Source organism: Rosa rugosa, chromosome 6 (genome assembly GCF_958449725.1).
Source record: "Rosa rugosa chromosome 6, drRosRugo1.1, whole genome shotgun sequence".
NCBI lineage: Eukaryota > Viridiplantae > Streptophyta > Magnoliopsida > Rosales > Rosaceae > Rosa > Rosa rugosa.
The window spans coordinates 36,265,778-36,283,019 of record NC_084825.1 but is presented as its reverse complement, the minus strand read 5'-3'; the positions used below and the strand labels follow the sequence as shown (position 1 = coordinate 36,283,019).

Sequence of the window (17,242 nt, the reverse complement as noted above, 5' to 3'; positions counted from 1 at the left end):
TGTGCAATCTAGAGCAGACTACTCTCTTTTTACCAGGAGGCAAGGCAAGTCTTTTACAGTCTTATTGATATATGTTGATGATATATTAATTACTGGCAATGATCCTGTGAGTATAGCTGATGTCAAGAAATTTTTGCATAAAACATTCCGTTTGAAAGATCTTGGCAATTTAAAGTATTTTCTTGGCATTGAAGTGTCAGCATCTAAGAAAGGGATATTTATTTGTCAGCGCAAGTATGCGTTAGAAATTATAAAAGATGCAGGATTATTGGGTGCTGCTCCTGTTGACACACACCCATGGAACGTGGATTAAAGTTGTCAGATAAGACTGAGTTACTCAAAGATCCAGAGAAGTATAGGCGTTTGGTTGGAAGATTGATTTATCTCACAATGTCAAGGCCAGATATTACATATCCTGTTCATATATTAAGCAGGTTTAGACATCAGCCTCGAAAAGCTCATTGGGAAACAGCTTTGCGAGTGGTACGCTACCTCAAGTTAGCTCCTGGTCAAGGCTTGTTCTTTTCCTCAAATAGTGATCTTCGGCTACGAGCTTTTTGTGACTCAGATTGGGCAGGATGTCCACTTACAAGAAGGTCTACTACTACAGGGTATTGTGTGTTCCTAGGGCCTTCTTTAATTTCATGGAAGTCAAAACGTCAGAAAACAGTCTCTCTTTCTTCAGCTGAAGCAGAGTATCGTGCTATGACAGGAGCTTGCTGTGAATTAACTTGGCTACGTTATTTGCTTCAAGACTTGGGGATTTTACACCAGGAAACGACATTGCTCTATTGTGACAACAAGGCTGCTTTACATATAGCAGCAAATCCAGTGTTTCATGAACGTACAAGGCATATAGAAATGGATTGTCACTATATCAGGGATAAGATTCAAGATGGTTCAGTGGAGACACGATCTGTGAGTTCTGGAAATCAACTGGCTGATGTTCTAACTAAAGCTCTTGGCAAGGAGGACTTCGAACTTATGATTCGCAAGTTGGGTGTGCAGGATATTCACTCTCCAACTTGAGGGGGAGTGTTGGAAAGTAGAGCAAAATTAGCATCTTGTATAGCTGTTAACATTTAACACATTCACTCTATATCATCACATTGATTCTATATTATTAGACATTAATAGGGCTAGAATAGCTTTCTTGTTTTGTATCCTAGAATCAAGCTATATTATTGTATATATGTGCTACAGATCAATAGAGCAATCATCTCTCCAGCAAATCTGTCTTTGTTGTTTTACAATAAGGACTAAACTGTTTAATTTTAAAATTTTGGACTAAACTGTTTTATGGAGCAAAGTACAGGGGTAACAAGTATTTAACCCAAAAAATAATTATAAGTAGAAAATTTGTCAAAAATACAATGTGACTCAGTCGAGATTTAGAAGCACTTAAAATGGATGTGAGAAGCAGTTAAGTGCTTTCTCGTACAAAAACGTTTTGGTCAAATTTGAAAATTACTTTTAGGTGTTTTAATTTGATTGTGGACACAGAAAAGACTCTCGAAAACTATCACTTACTTGAGGTCTATGTTTTTTGTGACTTTGAAGTCGCATGACCCTCGTCGACAGTACAAGTGTTGAAGGTGGACTCTAGTCCGAGGTAGATGGGCTGTTTAAGCGTAAGCCATGGATCATGTATTCTTTTGTGTTTTTATGTAAATGTGTAATGTAATATGAAAATCAGTCCCTAGTTTAATGGTGATGAATATTAAAGGAAAATATTCTTACAGCATAGAGAATGGTAAATATATCATATATGACCCGGTAACTGTGGTAGTAAAGAAGCTCCAGTTGGCGCAAAAGAGAGAGACCACAGCAAAATGAAAACCCCGCCAAGTCTAAACCCCTGCTTACTATAACATATTTCCATTTGGCTTCTGAGAAACCACAGCAGAATCCAAAACAAAACTATTCATTGTCCCTTCTACATTATCTCAGAAACCAATCCAACAAACAAGTCAACTCATCGTCTCATCCTAACTTTAACTCAGCGAAGAGTTCGAGGCCCTCCAGCTTCAAGAAAGAGACGTATATCGTAGATAGTTATACCTTGCAGACTCCGAATACATTACTTATCCTTAATCCAATTTCATCATTTCCTTCAACATATTCAAAGTCTCACACTCTTCTCGTTTTTTTTTTCTAATTGCTTTCAGTGTCTTTCTCTTTTGCTACCATGGAAGATTGCAAACCTGCATCATCACTATCATCAAAGGTATCGGGATTAGTCTAATCTATACATACTACTCTAATTACTTGTTAATGTGTTTTTTTTTTTTGAATATTAGAAATCAGAGAAGGAAAGCCTTAAGCATTTAGTTTTAGGTTATATTTTCCTTAATTTCATAAGAAACCAAAGAGAGGGTGGGATTGAAAATTGAATTTTTGTGACAAATTTTGAAGTTATTTGATGTATCATTGGAAGTTATGAGGTGGTTAGTGTATAAGAACAAAAGGGTTTTGCTCGAATTTTCGAATAATTTTAGAACCAAAAATTCACTTTAAATTGGTGTGAATCATGCAGAAGCCTAAAAAGTTCCCCTCAGAAGGCCCATACCGGCTGTTATATTGTTCAAGTAAGGGTGACAAAGCAGGGGTGGAGCAGGAGTTAGAGAAAGGTGTGGAGCCGAATCTTGGGGACTATGATAAGAGAACAGCTCTTCATTTGGCATCATGTGAAGGCTGCACTGAAATTGTTGTTCTACTTCTTCAGAAAGGTGCTAATGTTAACTGCACAGACCGCTGGGGCCGCACTGTAAGTTCTTCATCTTTAGTCATATGAGTCATTCTGTTTGGCACATAATTAGTATTAAATTAATAACATTTCTTACAGAATGCTATCTAGCTAATTGTAGATGTTTTGAGCCATTTGTTGATATGAATGATCTTGCAGCCATTGTCTGATGCTCGTAGCTTCGGTCATGATGGGATTTGCAAGATATTGGAAGCTAGGGGTGGAATAGATCCGGTATTTCACTTTTGTTTTTCTTAGTTCACTACTTCACTTACACATGGTAAGAAAATTAATAGGTTCTATGTTGTATGATTTCTTCTCAACTTATTCGTGTATGGTTATAACAAATAGGTAGGGCTTGACTCTCAGCTTCCATGCTATGAAATTTCTTACAAAGAGGTGAACATGGACGAGGCAACACTTATTGGAGAGGTAATAAACTCTGTTATTTCAAATTCATGCTGGGAAATAATGGTTCAGAAGGTTATTTTGTGAAATATCAAACAACTGCACCTCCATTATTTTTTTTTTTGCTTTATTTAAATTGCATTCACCATGTTTCATATGAAAAACTACATAGCAGGGAGCATATGGTGAAATTTATTTAGTAAAGTGGCGTGGTACAGAAATTGCTGCTAAAACAATTCGTCCCTCCATCGCTTCTAAACCTACTGTGAAGTGAGTTTCCTATCTTCATCTGTTTACTGGTTTATACTCATCCTGTAACTGCCAGTGGAATTACACTACAGCAGCTCCAACAAGAAACAATAAATGATACCATGTTATAATTACTAGTACAAGTTTGATGTAAACTTAGAAAGCTGTAGTTTTGATGTAGTTTTACTTTGGTCTAGATTTGTAGTCTGCTATTTGCTATCTTTCTAAATTGATTGAACTATGAGAGGTTGTAATTCTATTATCCTTATTCGCTGGATTCAAGGAAGTTCAACTAACTTGCTAATTGCAGGGCTCTCTTTCTGAAGGAACTTGCTTTGTGGCAACAGTTGCGTCACCCTAACATAGTGCAATTCCTTGGGGTCATGAAGCACCCTGATCGCTTGATCTTCCTTACAGAGTTTCTTTGCAATGTAAGTATTCTTCTGCAATATTTTTATTTTTTCTTTGTATGTTCATTCTAATTTTTCTTCCATCTATGTGTATGTATTAGGGAAGTTTGCATGATATATTGAAAAGGAAGGGAAGACTTGATCTGAAAACCGTCGTTGGTTATGCTTTAGATATTGCCAGGTACATACACGGTTGATATGTAACTGGATTCTGTTCTATTAGTTATTATCAAAGCCTGTTTGATTGCTTGATACATAAAATGAGTATTTTGACATCAGTATGACAAAGCTGTCAATTCTTGCCATACAAAATTCTAAAATTTGCTAATGACCTCCAAAGTATATGCTTTGTATTCATGTCAGATTCCTCATTTGTATCTTTTTCTGTATCCTTTTTGTGTGAACTTTCTGTTGACCACTATCTTCTAAAATCTTGCAGAGGTATGAATTATCTCCATCAGCATAAACCACGCCCTATAATCCATAGAGATCTTACACCAAGGTACAAGTAAAGAAAATTTTTATAAATGCATAATGACGGTCTACAAATGTAAAATATTCCATTCATCCCTCCTTGGAAAGTTAATGCTTCTTCTTCTTTGTTGTGTAGAAATGTGTTACAAGATGAAGCTGGACGCCTCAAGGTCACAGATTTTGGGTTAAGCAAAATCGCCCAACACAATGATGTATCTGGTTATAAAATGACTGGAAGGACAGGCTCATGTAAGATATGCCTTTTGACTGAAAATCCAGTACTGCTCTAATAATTTGGTGCTTAACTGCTCTGATATTGCTGTATTCATATTTGCTAGTTCGGTATATGGCACCTGAGGTTTATCGTCGAGAATCATATGGGAAGAGTATCGATATCTTCTCATTTGCTCTATTGGTACATGAGGTGCATTTCCTTTATCTTCTGCCATGTAATCATTTATGATCTAGTCTCTTTCAGTGTAAAGATTAAACATAACTCATAGTCATGGGTTTTGCTTATAGATGTTTCTAGGAGGACCACCAAATCTGGCAGAGGATCCTGAACAAATTGCAGACAAGAGAGCATATGAAGATTCAAGACCACCTCTCTACTCTTATTTGTTCCCTGAACCAATTAGAAAGTGAGTTTTCTTGTAACTAGTTTATAAATTGTTTAACAAGCACAAGTATATAACTTACAGCCATATACTACAAGAACATGTCCTAGGCTTTTTTTATAGGAAACCCAAATAGTTGGGTTATTATGCTTTCTACTGTTGAAAAACCAATTGCTTTTGAATTTGGTTCTAAATAGAACAGTGTGCATCAAAGTTCAAAGCATGATACAAGATCCTAGATACTAAACTCGGTAAGTCTGTAAGTCGACAAGAATAGTCACAATAGAGTACTTTCTTGCATGTAGAACTAGACATATATATGCTTTGCATGATTGTGGAGTAATCCTGCGTTGCTTCTGCACAATATAGGCTTCTTAAAGAATGCTGGCACCCGAATCCAGATTGCCGACCTACATTCGAAGAGATCATTGTGGAGTTGGAGTCTATTCAAGGGTCTATTCAGGACAGCTTTCATTTCAAGAAAAGATTGGGAACCTGTAATATTAGGTGTGTCATCTCTTAAGATGGGATTATGGCAATCATATACTATCTGTTGTTGTTGTTGTTTTGTGCATAGGTATGTGTTACAATCTGTAAAACTTTTCGATAAGAATTTGTAGTCACATCTCGAACTTTGAAGTTACCTTCCCTTGCACTCAGGTTCACATCCTAGATGAACCCTTCAAGGGCACGTGTCAAATGCAAAAACCCGATTTCATTCTATTTGTACGCAAATATAAATAAATAAAGGAGAAGACACTTAACAAATTGTCTGGGTGGTGTAGTTGGTTATCACGTTAGTCTCACACACTAAAGGTCCCCGGTTCGAACCCGGGCTCAGACATTGTTTTTGCATTCCTTTTTTTTATTTTTTTTATTTTGTTTATACCATTTCTAATGGAAACAAAAAAGTTAATTCCTCTTATGTTATGGTAGAATTAGTCTTCTCATAACGTATAATCACTCAAACATTGGTTTCCAACTTATCTACTTGAAAACAAAAATCAAAATTATAAACATATACATTTATGAAACGTATTCCTCTGTTTGAACAGACAAGGCAAGACTAGAGTATTCCTTGATGATAGTCTAATTCATATTTACACACTTATATCCTGTGGCTCAATTGTCACGCATCCTCTAGATGACAGAAACTGCAATAAACTTGTCATTCTGCAGACTCGTGGAAGTATAGGCGGCTGTATAATGATGTGGAGAAGATCATTCTGGTGAAGTTTCTCATCTAACTAGGATTTCGGCTGACCATTTGGCGAGTGCTGCTTCTTGGTTTGGGTCCTTCCTTTTGCAGTAAGCCGCGCTTGAATTAGTTTTTCTCTTGCAAGAGCCTCCTGTACGTTCTCTTGAACAGATTTGCAAAGGTCATCAAGGGCGAGCATTGGAAATGGCTCTTCAATGAGAACACCGACCTAAAGACATCAACCTCCATATTAGAGTCCAGGCATGAAAAGCATTGGAATGAAAAGATTAAGGCTGAAACATGCATAAGTTTATGATCAATAGTTTAAGACCGAAAAATACAACCGATAAAATTTGTCTGGTACAGTATATTAAATGATTAAGGCCAGACGAAGTTTCTTATAGGCTTCTAACCTACAGGAACTTTCAAGTTAGTGAAGGTACAAGTGAGTATAATTCTGCATCATCATTTTCTGACTTCAAATTAACAGACCAAATATTAACACTTTTAATTAATCAAGCATCAAAGATCCTTTTGGCTTAACTTTTCCTTGATCAATATCCTGAGCAAGAAGAAACCAAAACAGAAACGAGAAAAAAGAAAGAAGAAAACATTAAAGAGCAGGCAGAGAAGAGAACATACTTCCTCAATGCAGAACAATGAAGCAGCGCTAATAAAGGTAGCAGGTACCACAATCCAGTGGCAGTCATCCCAAAGTATGATAGGGAGAGTGAGATGCCAGAGGACTAGAAACCTTGAAGTCAAGCGTGTATAAGAGAGAGGAATGGGAGTACCAATGAGATTTTCACATACGCCAATTCCTTCATGGAAACAAGACATATTTGATTCCTGCGTAATGATGAGAAAATGTAAGATGCTGATTGAGTTTCTCTATCCATAAAGCTTCTATTTTTGTTTCCCGATTTCTAAAAGCTGCAGAGTGTTTAGGAAGAAAAAGAATACTCAGTTGCAATTCATCAAGCAACTCTTATGTCAAGTTTCATCGAACTAGAGCTCCGGGATAACTGAGAACAAAGTTTCAAGGTAAAATAGTAACTTGAGTGTCTTGATAATTGAGGAGGTGATTACCAACATATTTCTCCTTGATTCCTCCAACTTTAGCATTCGGATGTTCTGGGAGATGAATTCAATAATGCAGCCAGGTCCATGTTTTGAGCTTAAAACAACTAGCAGGTCATCTAGTTCAAGCAAATTTTGGAGGTCACGTCCCATATTTGAGCCATAAATGACATGACACTGCAATTAAAAAGTCAATACATCAACAAATCACACCAACATGATCAAACAACAGTTCTGAAGACTTAAAAGGAATTCTTCTTGGAAATGTAAAGAAACAAAATTAAAAAAGGTAAGTTCCACCAACAATGCAATGGCTTCCAAAAGTCTAAAACATTGAACAAGTGCAGTAGCAATGAATTGGAAGAACCAACACCTCATGTTGGTGCATCAGGTCCCAATGCAAATTTCTAGATGTACCTGGCAGTACTAATCTTCCTCAACATCTAAACCTCGAAAACATAAGCCATAAAATTACTTTCCTCAACACTTTCTTCAGCCATACATCTCTAGTTACTATATAATTAGGACACAAACTTCAGCAATGGCTAATGCTTTCTAATTTTTCAAAGACCGATTTTGATAACCTTGCATCTCTTTCTCAGTAATCTAAACCTTACAAGTAGTGTAATATTAGCAAATACGAAAGGGTCCAAATAGACAACATCAAAAATCTAGATTCACACACCTTGAGTGCAACCGGGAAGGCCACAACATACTGCAAAAGTGCCTTCTTTAGCTCTGCATCACCAGGATTCTCAACTCCGGAAATGATCTGCCTGGCAAAATCATTAGCCCCTGCAATCACTTTAGTCCAAGCCTTCCTCCCTTCATCAAACCTCGAATAAGAAGCCTCTGTCCTGAACACCAACAACAGCGCCAATGCCGGCGCTGTGAGCTGGTACGGCAGAGTTGAGGACCTCAAGATGGGGAAAAATTCCGGAAGCCACTCCAATGCAACTGCTGTATTGTAGCTGGCAATGACCACTGCCACCAAGGTGAAAGCAATCACCGGAGGAATTAAAGACAAAATCACCCTCGAGGAAAGGCTGGTGAGGAAGTGGCGGAGGTGGCGGTAGGAGCTTCTGTGGTGAACCCATTTCTCATGGTCATAGAGTGTTCTGTTCTGTCTAAAGCCACGCTCTTTGATTTCGTCGGCCCAGTCCGGTATGACCTGGAGGATTGAGATTAAGGGTTGGAATGGAGAAGAAGAAGAAGAGGGTGGAGTTGGGTTTGGATACTGTGAGCAGTGGAGTTTGAATGAGAGGGTTCTGGGATGCAGGGGAAGGCGTGGATGTAATCTTGAGAAAGTCTTGGGGATGGAGTTGGAAGAGAAGAGGATGTTGGAGGTGGGTTTGATGCAGTTTGTGGGTTGCGTCAGCATTTGTGGGAGTTGGGGTTTGGAGGGAGAGAGAAGAAGAAGAAGAAGAAGAAGAAGAAGAAGCAGCAAAGGGCATGTTAGGGTTTCACAGAGTGGGTGAGAGTGTTAGTTGAGAGGGAAGGAGGGAGTAGATGAATAAGGTAGTTATATGGCAGTTATATGTGAAGGAGGTTTTTACACTTGTTCCAATTTTAGTTGGGATACTAAAGAAATAGTGGGAACCCCAGGCTCATGGGAACCGTTGATCTGAGTTTGAGTCACAGAATAGTCCTTCATAGTGTGGGTCCCACCAGCGCTGACTCAGTCAGTGAATCAGAGTACCCGCCAAAAACAAGCAAATATAGCTGCATTGAGCAGCATAACTGAACCAACAAATTGAGAGTGCGAGATAAGATTTTCAGGCTCTTTTCCTTGCAATGCCTGTTTTCACATCCGAAAACCTTTTCCAATAGTTCAGATAGCACATGTAAAGTAATGAACATCATCATATCGACAGACTTGGATTTTATTTCAGGCAGTAAGGAGTATATTGTACAGAAATGAAACAAGAAAATATCTTTCTGCAAAAGGTACACAAGGTGCAAGATCACTACTGCATACACGATGAAAGAACAGTGAAAAGTCTCGAAACCACGATGTTCCTATACAAGGTTAACTGCCTCTCTAACTAAGGGTGTTCCTTTGCGCTGTTAGGGCCCAGCTCCTTCACTTTGCTTTCTGGAGGTTGAGTCTTTGATCCAAAGATGAAGTCTTTGACGGAGCTTTCTGCAGACTGTATTGCCTTCTTAATCTGCCATCACAAATTTGTGCCATTAGTCCTCAGAACATTTATTATGAAATCAACAGTGGATCTGGACAAGCTTATACAAATTTGCTTAGACTAAGGATCTAAACAGCTAATTGATTGTAATTAGGATATACAATGAATCTGGACATATATGACTTGGGGAGGATCAAATAGGTGGTTTAACAAATATCAACTACAAATCAATGGCAATCTAGCAGGTAGGTATTATTTGCCCCCTCTACAAATGACTTCACTGATATCCAAGATAAAGTAAAGCTTGTATACCTATCAAAAGACCTGAAAGCTTACTGCCAATACACGGGCATTATCAAAGTAGCACATCTTTCTGTTATTTATTCTCCCTAACTTTAAACCTTCGATGATCTCCTTGCAATCTCGGTCTTCCTTTGACCCAATCATACTAACTGAGTGGTGCCTTTTCTCAGCACTAAACCTATTTCTAGCTCTGCAAATTATTCATATTCATTTCAGCGATAGACAGTTCTTTTAGTTTCATCAACAACTCATTCTCAATTGCTTGAGATTGATATTCTGCATTTTCCCAATTACTTAATATTCCGCTATACAAGGTAGAAGTCCAACAGCACTCCTAAATCATACTTTGTATAAGCTTTTATCTATAGTGAATCCTCATGAACCTAAAAGTCGATTTTCTGGTCATGAATAACATCTGCTTAATCAAATACCAAAACATATCTCAAAATCGGTTTCAACTGTGCTTTACATAAAACCTGCAGTGTAAGCACAATGCAATAAAATCAAAACATATTTGCTACACAATAGTGACTATACAAGCAGCATATCACTGCTTCATTATTAACATTCATCAACACATCAGTCAGCACCCATCAAGAAGAAAAATCCCAAACACAAACCAATACCCAGTTAGTCCAATTTCATACCCAACAATGAAAGACCCAAACTTGTAACCTAAAAAACCAAACTTGCCTTAACACAGAGTTGGAAATTATCCCCAAAAAAAAAAAAAAAAAAAAAAAAAACCCACAAATTTAAGAGAACAAACAAGGCAAGCTGAGAAACTATATATTATGAATGCATACAAATTCTAAGCCCAAGCTTACTAACTTCTTATTTTCTTTCTGCCATTTTTCAACAAGATCCAATGGTAATTTTAGAAGAAAAAATTGAGGGGGTGAAAGAGAACATACAGGGTCGAGAACATTGGGCTCAGGGCCATAATCAGCGGTTAAGAGAAAATAGGAAGCAGTGATAGTAGCCACTACAGTAGTCCCCCTCACCAGCTTATCCACTTGTGGGTTCATCGTGATTCTTCTCCTTTTTGGCTTCTCTACGATTCGGAATTGGGTACTTTGTGAAAGAGCTCTTCAATTTTGCAAGAGGAAGAAAGAGAGTGTAGTAGAAGGCTTTGGAAGGAACTGGGTTTTATATTTTCTTTTGTTTCCAGTCCTTTTAGAATTGGTATATCACACATTTGCCATCTATACTTTGACTATCCTACTACTCTAGTTTTTAATGTTTTTTTCATTTTTAGTTCATTTTGATATCGATTGTCATATCAGTTAAGCATAAGAGCTAAACAAATTTTCGATGTCAGTCTTTAGAATCCTGCCGATTAATTTCTTTCAATACGAAGCTATTTAGGATTTTTTTTAACAGTAATATCCACACGATCATCAAGTAATTAAGAATTTTGTGGTTCCTCACCATTAGATTTAATATTAAAAAGACAATTTTTGAATGTTTTCATTTCAACTCTTGAAATTAAACACAATAGTAGGTGACTACAAAATCTGGGTGATCCCATGTTAGAAGTGGCAATGAGCATATCAATTCAGTCATTGTATTTGTTTTTCATTTGACTTTTCATTATAGTTATAAAGTTTTTCTGCAGTAAATACATGTATCGATATATCATGTATATTAGTTTGGAGCAACTTTACTCCATTTTAACCTAAACCAAACCCAATTTTTCACCCAATCTCACAACTCCGATGGCTTTTCAAGTACTCTTTCAAACTCAAGCTACCAACTAATTGTCATTAAAAAAAAAAAAAGCGACCAATTAACACAATTTTGAGCAGGACTCAATTGGGCCAATTTTTCTTTTGGTTGAGTCTAAAGTTGAGGCATCAAACCACTGTAAGTGGCCTAGTGGTTCTTGCCTAGTTGGGTGTGCTCCCCAACCTAGGTTCGAACCCCGAAGCTGTCAAAGTGGTCAGGCACTGTGCTGCAATGCATAGTTGGAGCATTTCACATGCGCCGAAGGGGTTTATCTTGGACCTAGGAAGCCTTTGGGTTCCCCTTAACAAAGTAAAAAAAAAAAAAAAGTTGAGGCATCAAATCTCCCCTTGGGGAGACGTTTAGGGGCCAAATTGAAAATCTTGCTTCTCACCATATTTGGTGTTGGTGACAAAGTGACCTCTGGGTGTCGCTCATTACAGTGAGAGCCAAACACACCCCAAAATACCCAGAGAGCATCATCAATGGAAGAACCAACGCCACCGCCACCGACCCAAATCCCAAATCCTCCTCCGAATTCAGTCGAAACTCCCCCTCATCTTCATCCAAAGACCAAGAAGAGACCCCTCGACGGTGATGCCCAAATCCCCAACTCCGGCTACTTCAAGATTCGTGCCGTCCTCAGAGACATTCGTCCTAATGTTCTCGAGGTACAATTATTCACACCCATTTCTCCAAGTTTGCATCTTTATCCCATTTTGTTCTAGTTTCGGAGAATTTGTGTTCTGGGTTTTTCATTTTATGGAATAAGACTTCTTTACTTGATTTCATTTTTCAAGTTGATCTTTGCACCCAATTTGGGTTTGTTTAAAATGCACATGTTAATTGAGGAACCAATACGACCATTTACGTGACGAAGTAAAATTTAGGCTGATGAAATTGCATGCAACTCTTAAATTTAGTGATTATTTGTTGTGCACTTTTCGATTGAGGTTGATTCTCTGAGACTGAAGATGAAGTTTAATGCATAATGCATTGTAACTAGTAATATAATAAGCCATCCGTGGAAATAGGAGATCAGAGCTGCTTTAATGTGCATTAGGTCGCCGAGAGACTGCAGTGGATAGACCAATCAGTGTTAACTTGATTCTTAGAATATGTGTTGTATCTAGTATTTTTGGATGAGATCACACTCAATTGATCTTCCCATCCTAGTGTTTTGAAATTCTTATTTGATTTGCTACATTGTGTCATGTATGATTGACTTTGAATGTTTTTCCTTTGGTTGTCTTGAAGGTTCTCCGGACCCCTGACTTTCAGAAGTGTAAGGCAGCCAACGAAATTCAAGAACGTAAGCTCATCAAGATAACTTTTCTTCTTTTTGGGTTTTTCCTGCAGTGACATTATCTTCAATAAAATTGACCTGAATTGGCATACATAGTGGATGGTTTATCATCAGATACAAGTTTCATCCCATGTGCTAACTTGATTAACAATTATTTGTGAATGATTATATAGAGTTCATCCTTGAAGTCAGATTGTCGTCTTAGCATGGCCCACCTATTTAGAAACCGTTAGCATAGCATACATGGTTTGTGAATAGCCATCTTAAGATTTCTGCTAGAGACAAAAAGAAAGTATGATACAAGCCTTTATTTTTCTCTCAAAGGAGGATATTTGAAGAGTAAATAGAGTACAAGAAAAAAAAAACTAACTGCACAGCTGAAACCATATAAGCAAGCTACTAATTTACACATCTTCTCAAAGTTGACGTACTATAGCTAATGATACATGTCGCATCTTCTCAAATTTACACATTGTTAGATTCTTCAGCTCCATGTATGCTTGTGCTCCAGTTTTGGATCCTTTTGGACAATCCAGGGTTTTATGATGGAGTTACTTGCATGAGATATTGTTTGTTACCTTTTATATGACAGTCAGGTTTAAATGTTTATGGGTTCATGAGATGTACTTATGACTATATGTGACATTTATGCAGAGGTGAAGCTTCTGATGGAACTATACAAACAGATGACAGCACAAGCACTTTCCGCACCAAGATGTGACAATGTGCCAGAAGGGCAGCTTTCATCTGCTGCGCCATCAGAACATAATCTTCCTTCAGGTATATCTGGTCAGAAGCAGCAGGCTGAAGATGAACAAAATAAAGGGACTTATGTTGTTGGAGGATCAGCTTTTGGCTGGAACTTCATCACCTTTTCCACCACGGAACCAGTCTATTATGGTATGACAAAGGAGTCATTTCGAGCACAAGCAGCAAAGCTGACAACTGCATAATCCTACAGCACTATGGGCCGTTGAAATACATTAACAATGAGTAAAAAATGTTCTCACTGCTATGATGATGTTTCCTGAATGGAATTTAGACATTGGCTGTTTATGCTAGAAGAAATTCCTGAAGCCTACCCGCTATATTAGTATAATGGGACTTGAGCTGATAATTTGATCAATTGCATTGGGTGAAAGTTTTCATTAATAGTAGTTGTTAGTTCTTAGCACCCCTTTATATATCAAAGGGGATCACCCAGTAAGAATGTTGTAAAACTCTGATTTGTTTGGTATGTCATCTTCTTTTACATGAAATCCTTTGGGAGCTACAGTTATATATTGCTTGTCATGGGAGGGCCTCTAAAAATTACCCATTTTTTATTTATATATTTATTTATTTATATACCCTTTCTCATGATCTGTTATCAGCCATGGAGTTGAATTGTTTAGACAGCTATAGCTATTGTGATTGTGATTGGAGACAGGCGGATCCTCTTGGCCAATTGACCAGTCGGTTTTTCTTGTTGCTTTTGAAATCATTGGTGATAGTTCTAGTTTAGTGAATGATTACATTAGATCTGCCAATTTAAGTTCAAAATCATTTTGAAAATATGCTTGAATTTTTAGGGTTATCTTTATTCAGATCACCGTCTGATATAAACAATGCACTTTGACATTTCCCTTTGATTAAATCATGGTGGAATTACCAGGTCCCCTTTCTTTATCCATCAGGGACTAAATCTGCTTCTACCGTTGTAATAACTTTGGTTGAGTTGCCCTTATAGCTCTCCTACAACTGTCTCTACAGAGACTTTAGAGCCCAAGCTTAAGGCCACAGAGAGCAAAATTTACGTTGATCGAGGTGGTTCTGGGGAGGCATTGTTCCTGAACATGCATCCAATTTGGGTATGGTCCGAACTCATGGTTGCAAGTACAATCTCATCACAGATTTAGGGTTCTTGAACAAACAATTGGGGCAAAATCTCCAAAAAGAGATATGAGGCAATCTTGAAGGAAGTCAGACAGGAAGAACAAAATTGACCTACTTATATCACCCAAACACATGCAGCGTCGAGAACAATTCGATAATTTTGAAAATAAACCTTCAACTCGTCCAAGAATCAACGACATTGAGAATACAGAAGTCGATCAATACCAAATACATGCCAAAAGAAATTCAATTACATACATACAAGATACAACACAACAAGGGTGGAGATCCAAAATAAGAACGAAAGTCCCTCCCTGAGTGACAAACGGTCAAGCATTTCAAAAAAACAAGCTTTTATATGGTCACCCCAAAACGTGGTCGTTTCAAAGTTTAGTATCCTACTTTCTTGTTTAGGAGTTGAGGGGCCCAACTAATTTACTAACTTTTTATTTGATACTATTCTGTAAATTTGTAATAATTCTTTACTGTTTGAAAGTCTCATAAAGAAAAGTGTGTGATTTTTTTTCAGGATATATGTATGTTAGTATGTATAGTAGAATTTTTGATGGGATACATGAGGTATGGTTTGCAATTTCTTTGTAGATCATTGCAAATTTCTCTTTTGGCTTTCTGATAATTGATTGCTCTTCTACCCCTACTCCTCATGTTTCTTTTTTCTCTTCTTTTTTTTTTTTGTTGGCAAAGCTACTCGTCATGTTTCTAACTACTGTAATTTCACATATATATATATAGAGTCTCTGATTTAACTTGTTGCTAGAACTATGTCATTAAATTCTCTTCAGTTGTTTGCATGGTCACTCGTTATAAGTAACCACTAAATTCTAAAAGCTTAAGGTCACCTTGATGATCCTGTTATTGCAGTTGGCTCCCTTTCAATATGGTAAATGTATTCCTCAGCTTAGTTGTCTCCCTTTCTACTCTTATTTTGAGTTACTATTGCTCACCACATATATATACACAATATATACGAATCTTGATTGCTTCCATCAAATGATCAAACGTTAATGTTCTCTTATAAGATATGATATCTCGAAAGTTATGTCGTTGGACTCTTGATTTAAAATACAAGCGAGTCTAGCTACTTGATCGATGGTTAGAATCATAGTCTAACAACATACATATATATGTACTAGATAGAGGACCTTTTAGTACCATACTATAGTTTAAACTTTTAATATGATTTGTGTGTTTCTGTTTCAGCACGAGTCTAAATGGTTGGGAAGGCATGTTGTTGGGATCCATGCAGCAATAAGGTAAAAAATGTTCATTTGGCAACTAATTATATTATTTTCTTATTATCAGCTCCTACGAGAACAAGTTCTTCAATGCATGTCAGTCCTTGGGCAGCGTACGAGTCTCCAATGAGCTTGGATCACACATCCTAGAGCTGAAAAGTACTCTGTCATTGTCATGATCATTGAGTCTCTCATCATTGGAATCTTTTTCGAGGTGATTATCTTGGCGGCCAAAGACCAGTTTACCATCATCTTTACTCTGAGCAAATTAAAGAGATGCAACAAGCAGTTTCTCGTTTAGCTTTCCTTCTCAGTATGACAATGATATTTCTCGATAGCGTTCAGCTGGTTATTTCAGGTCACATACATACTTTGTAAGCAGACTACGAATTAGGATCATTGATTGACTAAAATCGTGTCTTTTGTGAGGTTTTTATTGACACTCCGAAAGCATAATATGTGGATATCATCCCTTGAAGTACTTGAAGTAATAACACAATGATTTGCAGGTGTTGCTGTTGGAGGAGGGTGGCAAGCTTTGGTGACTTACATAAACTTGTTTAGCTATTACATTGTTGGTTTATCTCTTTGGGTTTCTTCTTGGTAACAAAACAAGTATGAGAGTGGAGGTAAACTATCATTTCTCATTGTTCATCTCTGACAAGTCTATTCATCTGCATCATTACTGTAACAAACCTAACATGAACTAAAAGTTAATAGTAATTATACTAACCTAGCTATCATAATTCTAGCCCCTTCGAGTTTTGACCCAAGCTAACGAACAGTACTGCTAATATTGTAGGGAATTTGGTGATACTTGGGACATCCTAGCCTTGTAAACACTGATCCTCTTGTACATTGTTTGCCAAACCAACTAGAACAAAGCGGTAAGTTCTAGTGTGTACAAAACGACTTGGTTTTTCGAAAAATAGGCCGTGGCCAATTTAACATATGAAAAGGTTAAACAAGCCTCGGAAAGAATGAGGCAGTAGACTGGAGAGGACCTAGTTGTAGTTCATAACAAAAAATGGAATGGACAAGAAGGTAGATCTGTAAAAATGTAGAAGAATCGAACCAACTTTTCTTTCACTGTAAGTTCTTTCTATTTCTACATTTAGAACAAAGAGTTCACTCACTGTAACAAGAAAGAAGGATCTGTACAAACTGTTGTAAAAGTTTTCTGATGTAGGTCTAAATGTCATCCATAAATCGTACAGCCACAACACAAGATTTTTCATTTTGACAAATACTCTAGTATAGTAACAAAACTAGAGATCACAAAGAGATCAAGAATTACTGAATTCACTAACTGTTTAGAAAGGAAAGAAGATGCAGTTTGCTACTCTGCTCTTTCTTATTACAGTTTTAGACCAAGTTGGGCCAGCAGCAATCTAATAGTTGCACTCATGCAAATCCAGCTCTGCCTTGGAGCGGAAGGGCTGGCTGCATATATTACA

At 37.3% G+C, this 17,242-nt stretch overlaps 4 protein-coding genes and 1 non-coding gene across 7 annotated transcripts; 3 read left to right on the top strand and 2 right to left on the bottom strand.

Annotated features, from left to right (window-relative positions):
• The first annotated feature begins 1,928 nt into the window (after positions 1-1,928).
• LOC133718363 (serine/threonine-protein kinase VIK-like) lies at positions 1,929-5,672 on the top strand. Of its 3 annotated transcripts, none has more exons than XM_062145195.1 (13): positions 1,929-2,040; positions 2,169-2,227; positions 2,537-2,767; positions 2,906-2,980; positions 3,098-3,178; positions 3,330-3,424; positions 3,714-3,834; positions 3,915-3,994; positions 4,253-4,315; positions 4,424-4,536; positions 4,626-4,711; positions 4,810-4,928; positions 5,274-5,672. In XM_062145195.1, the coding sequence occupies exons 2-13, from the start codon at positions 2,189-2,191 to the stop codon at positions 5,425-5,427; spliced, it is 1,257 nt and encodes a 418-aa protein (XP_062001179.1). In that variant the 5' UTR covers positions 1,929-2,040; positions 2,169-2,188; the 3' UTR covers positions 5,428-5,672. The 3 variants fall into 3 exon arrangements, with proteins under 3 accessions (XP_062001179.1, XP_062001177.1, XP_062001178.1); XM_062145193.1 differs by having other exon boundaries at positions 1,936-2,054; XM_062145194.1 differs by having other exon boundaries at positions 1,988-2,047.
• Positions 5,673-5,674: 2 nt separating this feature from the next.
• On the top strand, positions 5,675-5,748 carry TRNAV-CAC (transfer RNA valine (anticodon CAC)). The gene has a single exon. It is a non-coding gene; the product is annotated as a tRNA-Val (tRNA).
• A 160-nt stretch (positions 5,749-5,908) lies between these two features.
• Positions 5,909-8,699, bottom strand: LOC133717066 (voltage-dependent chloride channel 1, chloroplastic-like). Its single transcript, XM_062143699.1, is given in 5 exon segments — positions 5,909-6,331; positions 6,745-6,951; positions 7,192-7,359; positions 7,868-8,477; positions 8,479-8,699. Coding segments are annotated over 5 exon segments (1,323 nt in total). The 5' UTR covers positions 8,637-8,699; the 3' UTR covers positions 5,909-6,151.
• Positions 8,700-9,049: 350 nt separating this feature from the next.
• Positions 9,050-10,768, bottom strand: LOC133717067 (uncharacterized). The gene is made up of 2 exons (XM_062143700.1): positions 10,538-10,768; positions 9,050-9,350 (listed from the first exon to the last, which is right to left on the bottom strand). The coding sequence occupies exons 1-2, from the start codon at positions 10,649-10,651 to the stop codon at positions 9,228-9,230; spliced, it is 237 nt and encodes a 78-aa protein (XP_061999684.1). The 5' UTR covers positions 10,652-10,768; the 3' UTR covers positions 9,050-9,227.
• Positions 10,769-11,733: 965 nt separating this feature from the next.
• Positions 11,734-13,933, top strand: LOC133715347 (uncharacterized). Its single transcript, XM_062141818.1, has 3 exons — positions 11,734-12,019; positions 12,606-12,660; positions 13,309-13,933. Exons 1-3 carry the CDS (start codon positions 11,834-11,836, stop codon positions 13,605-13,607), a joined length of 540 nt encoding a protein of 179 aa, XP_061997802.1. The 5' UTR covers positions 11,734-11,833; the 3' UTR covers positions 13,608-13,933.
• Positions 13,934-17,242: the final 3,309 nt, after the last annotated feature.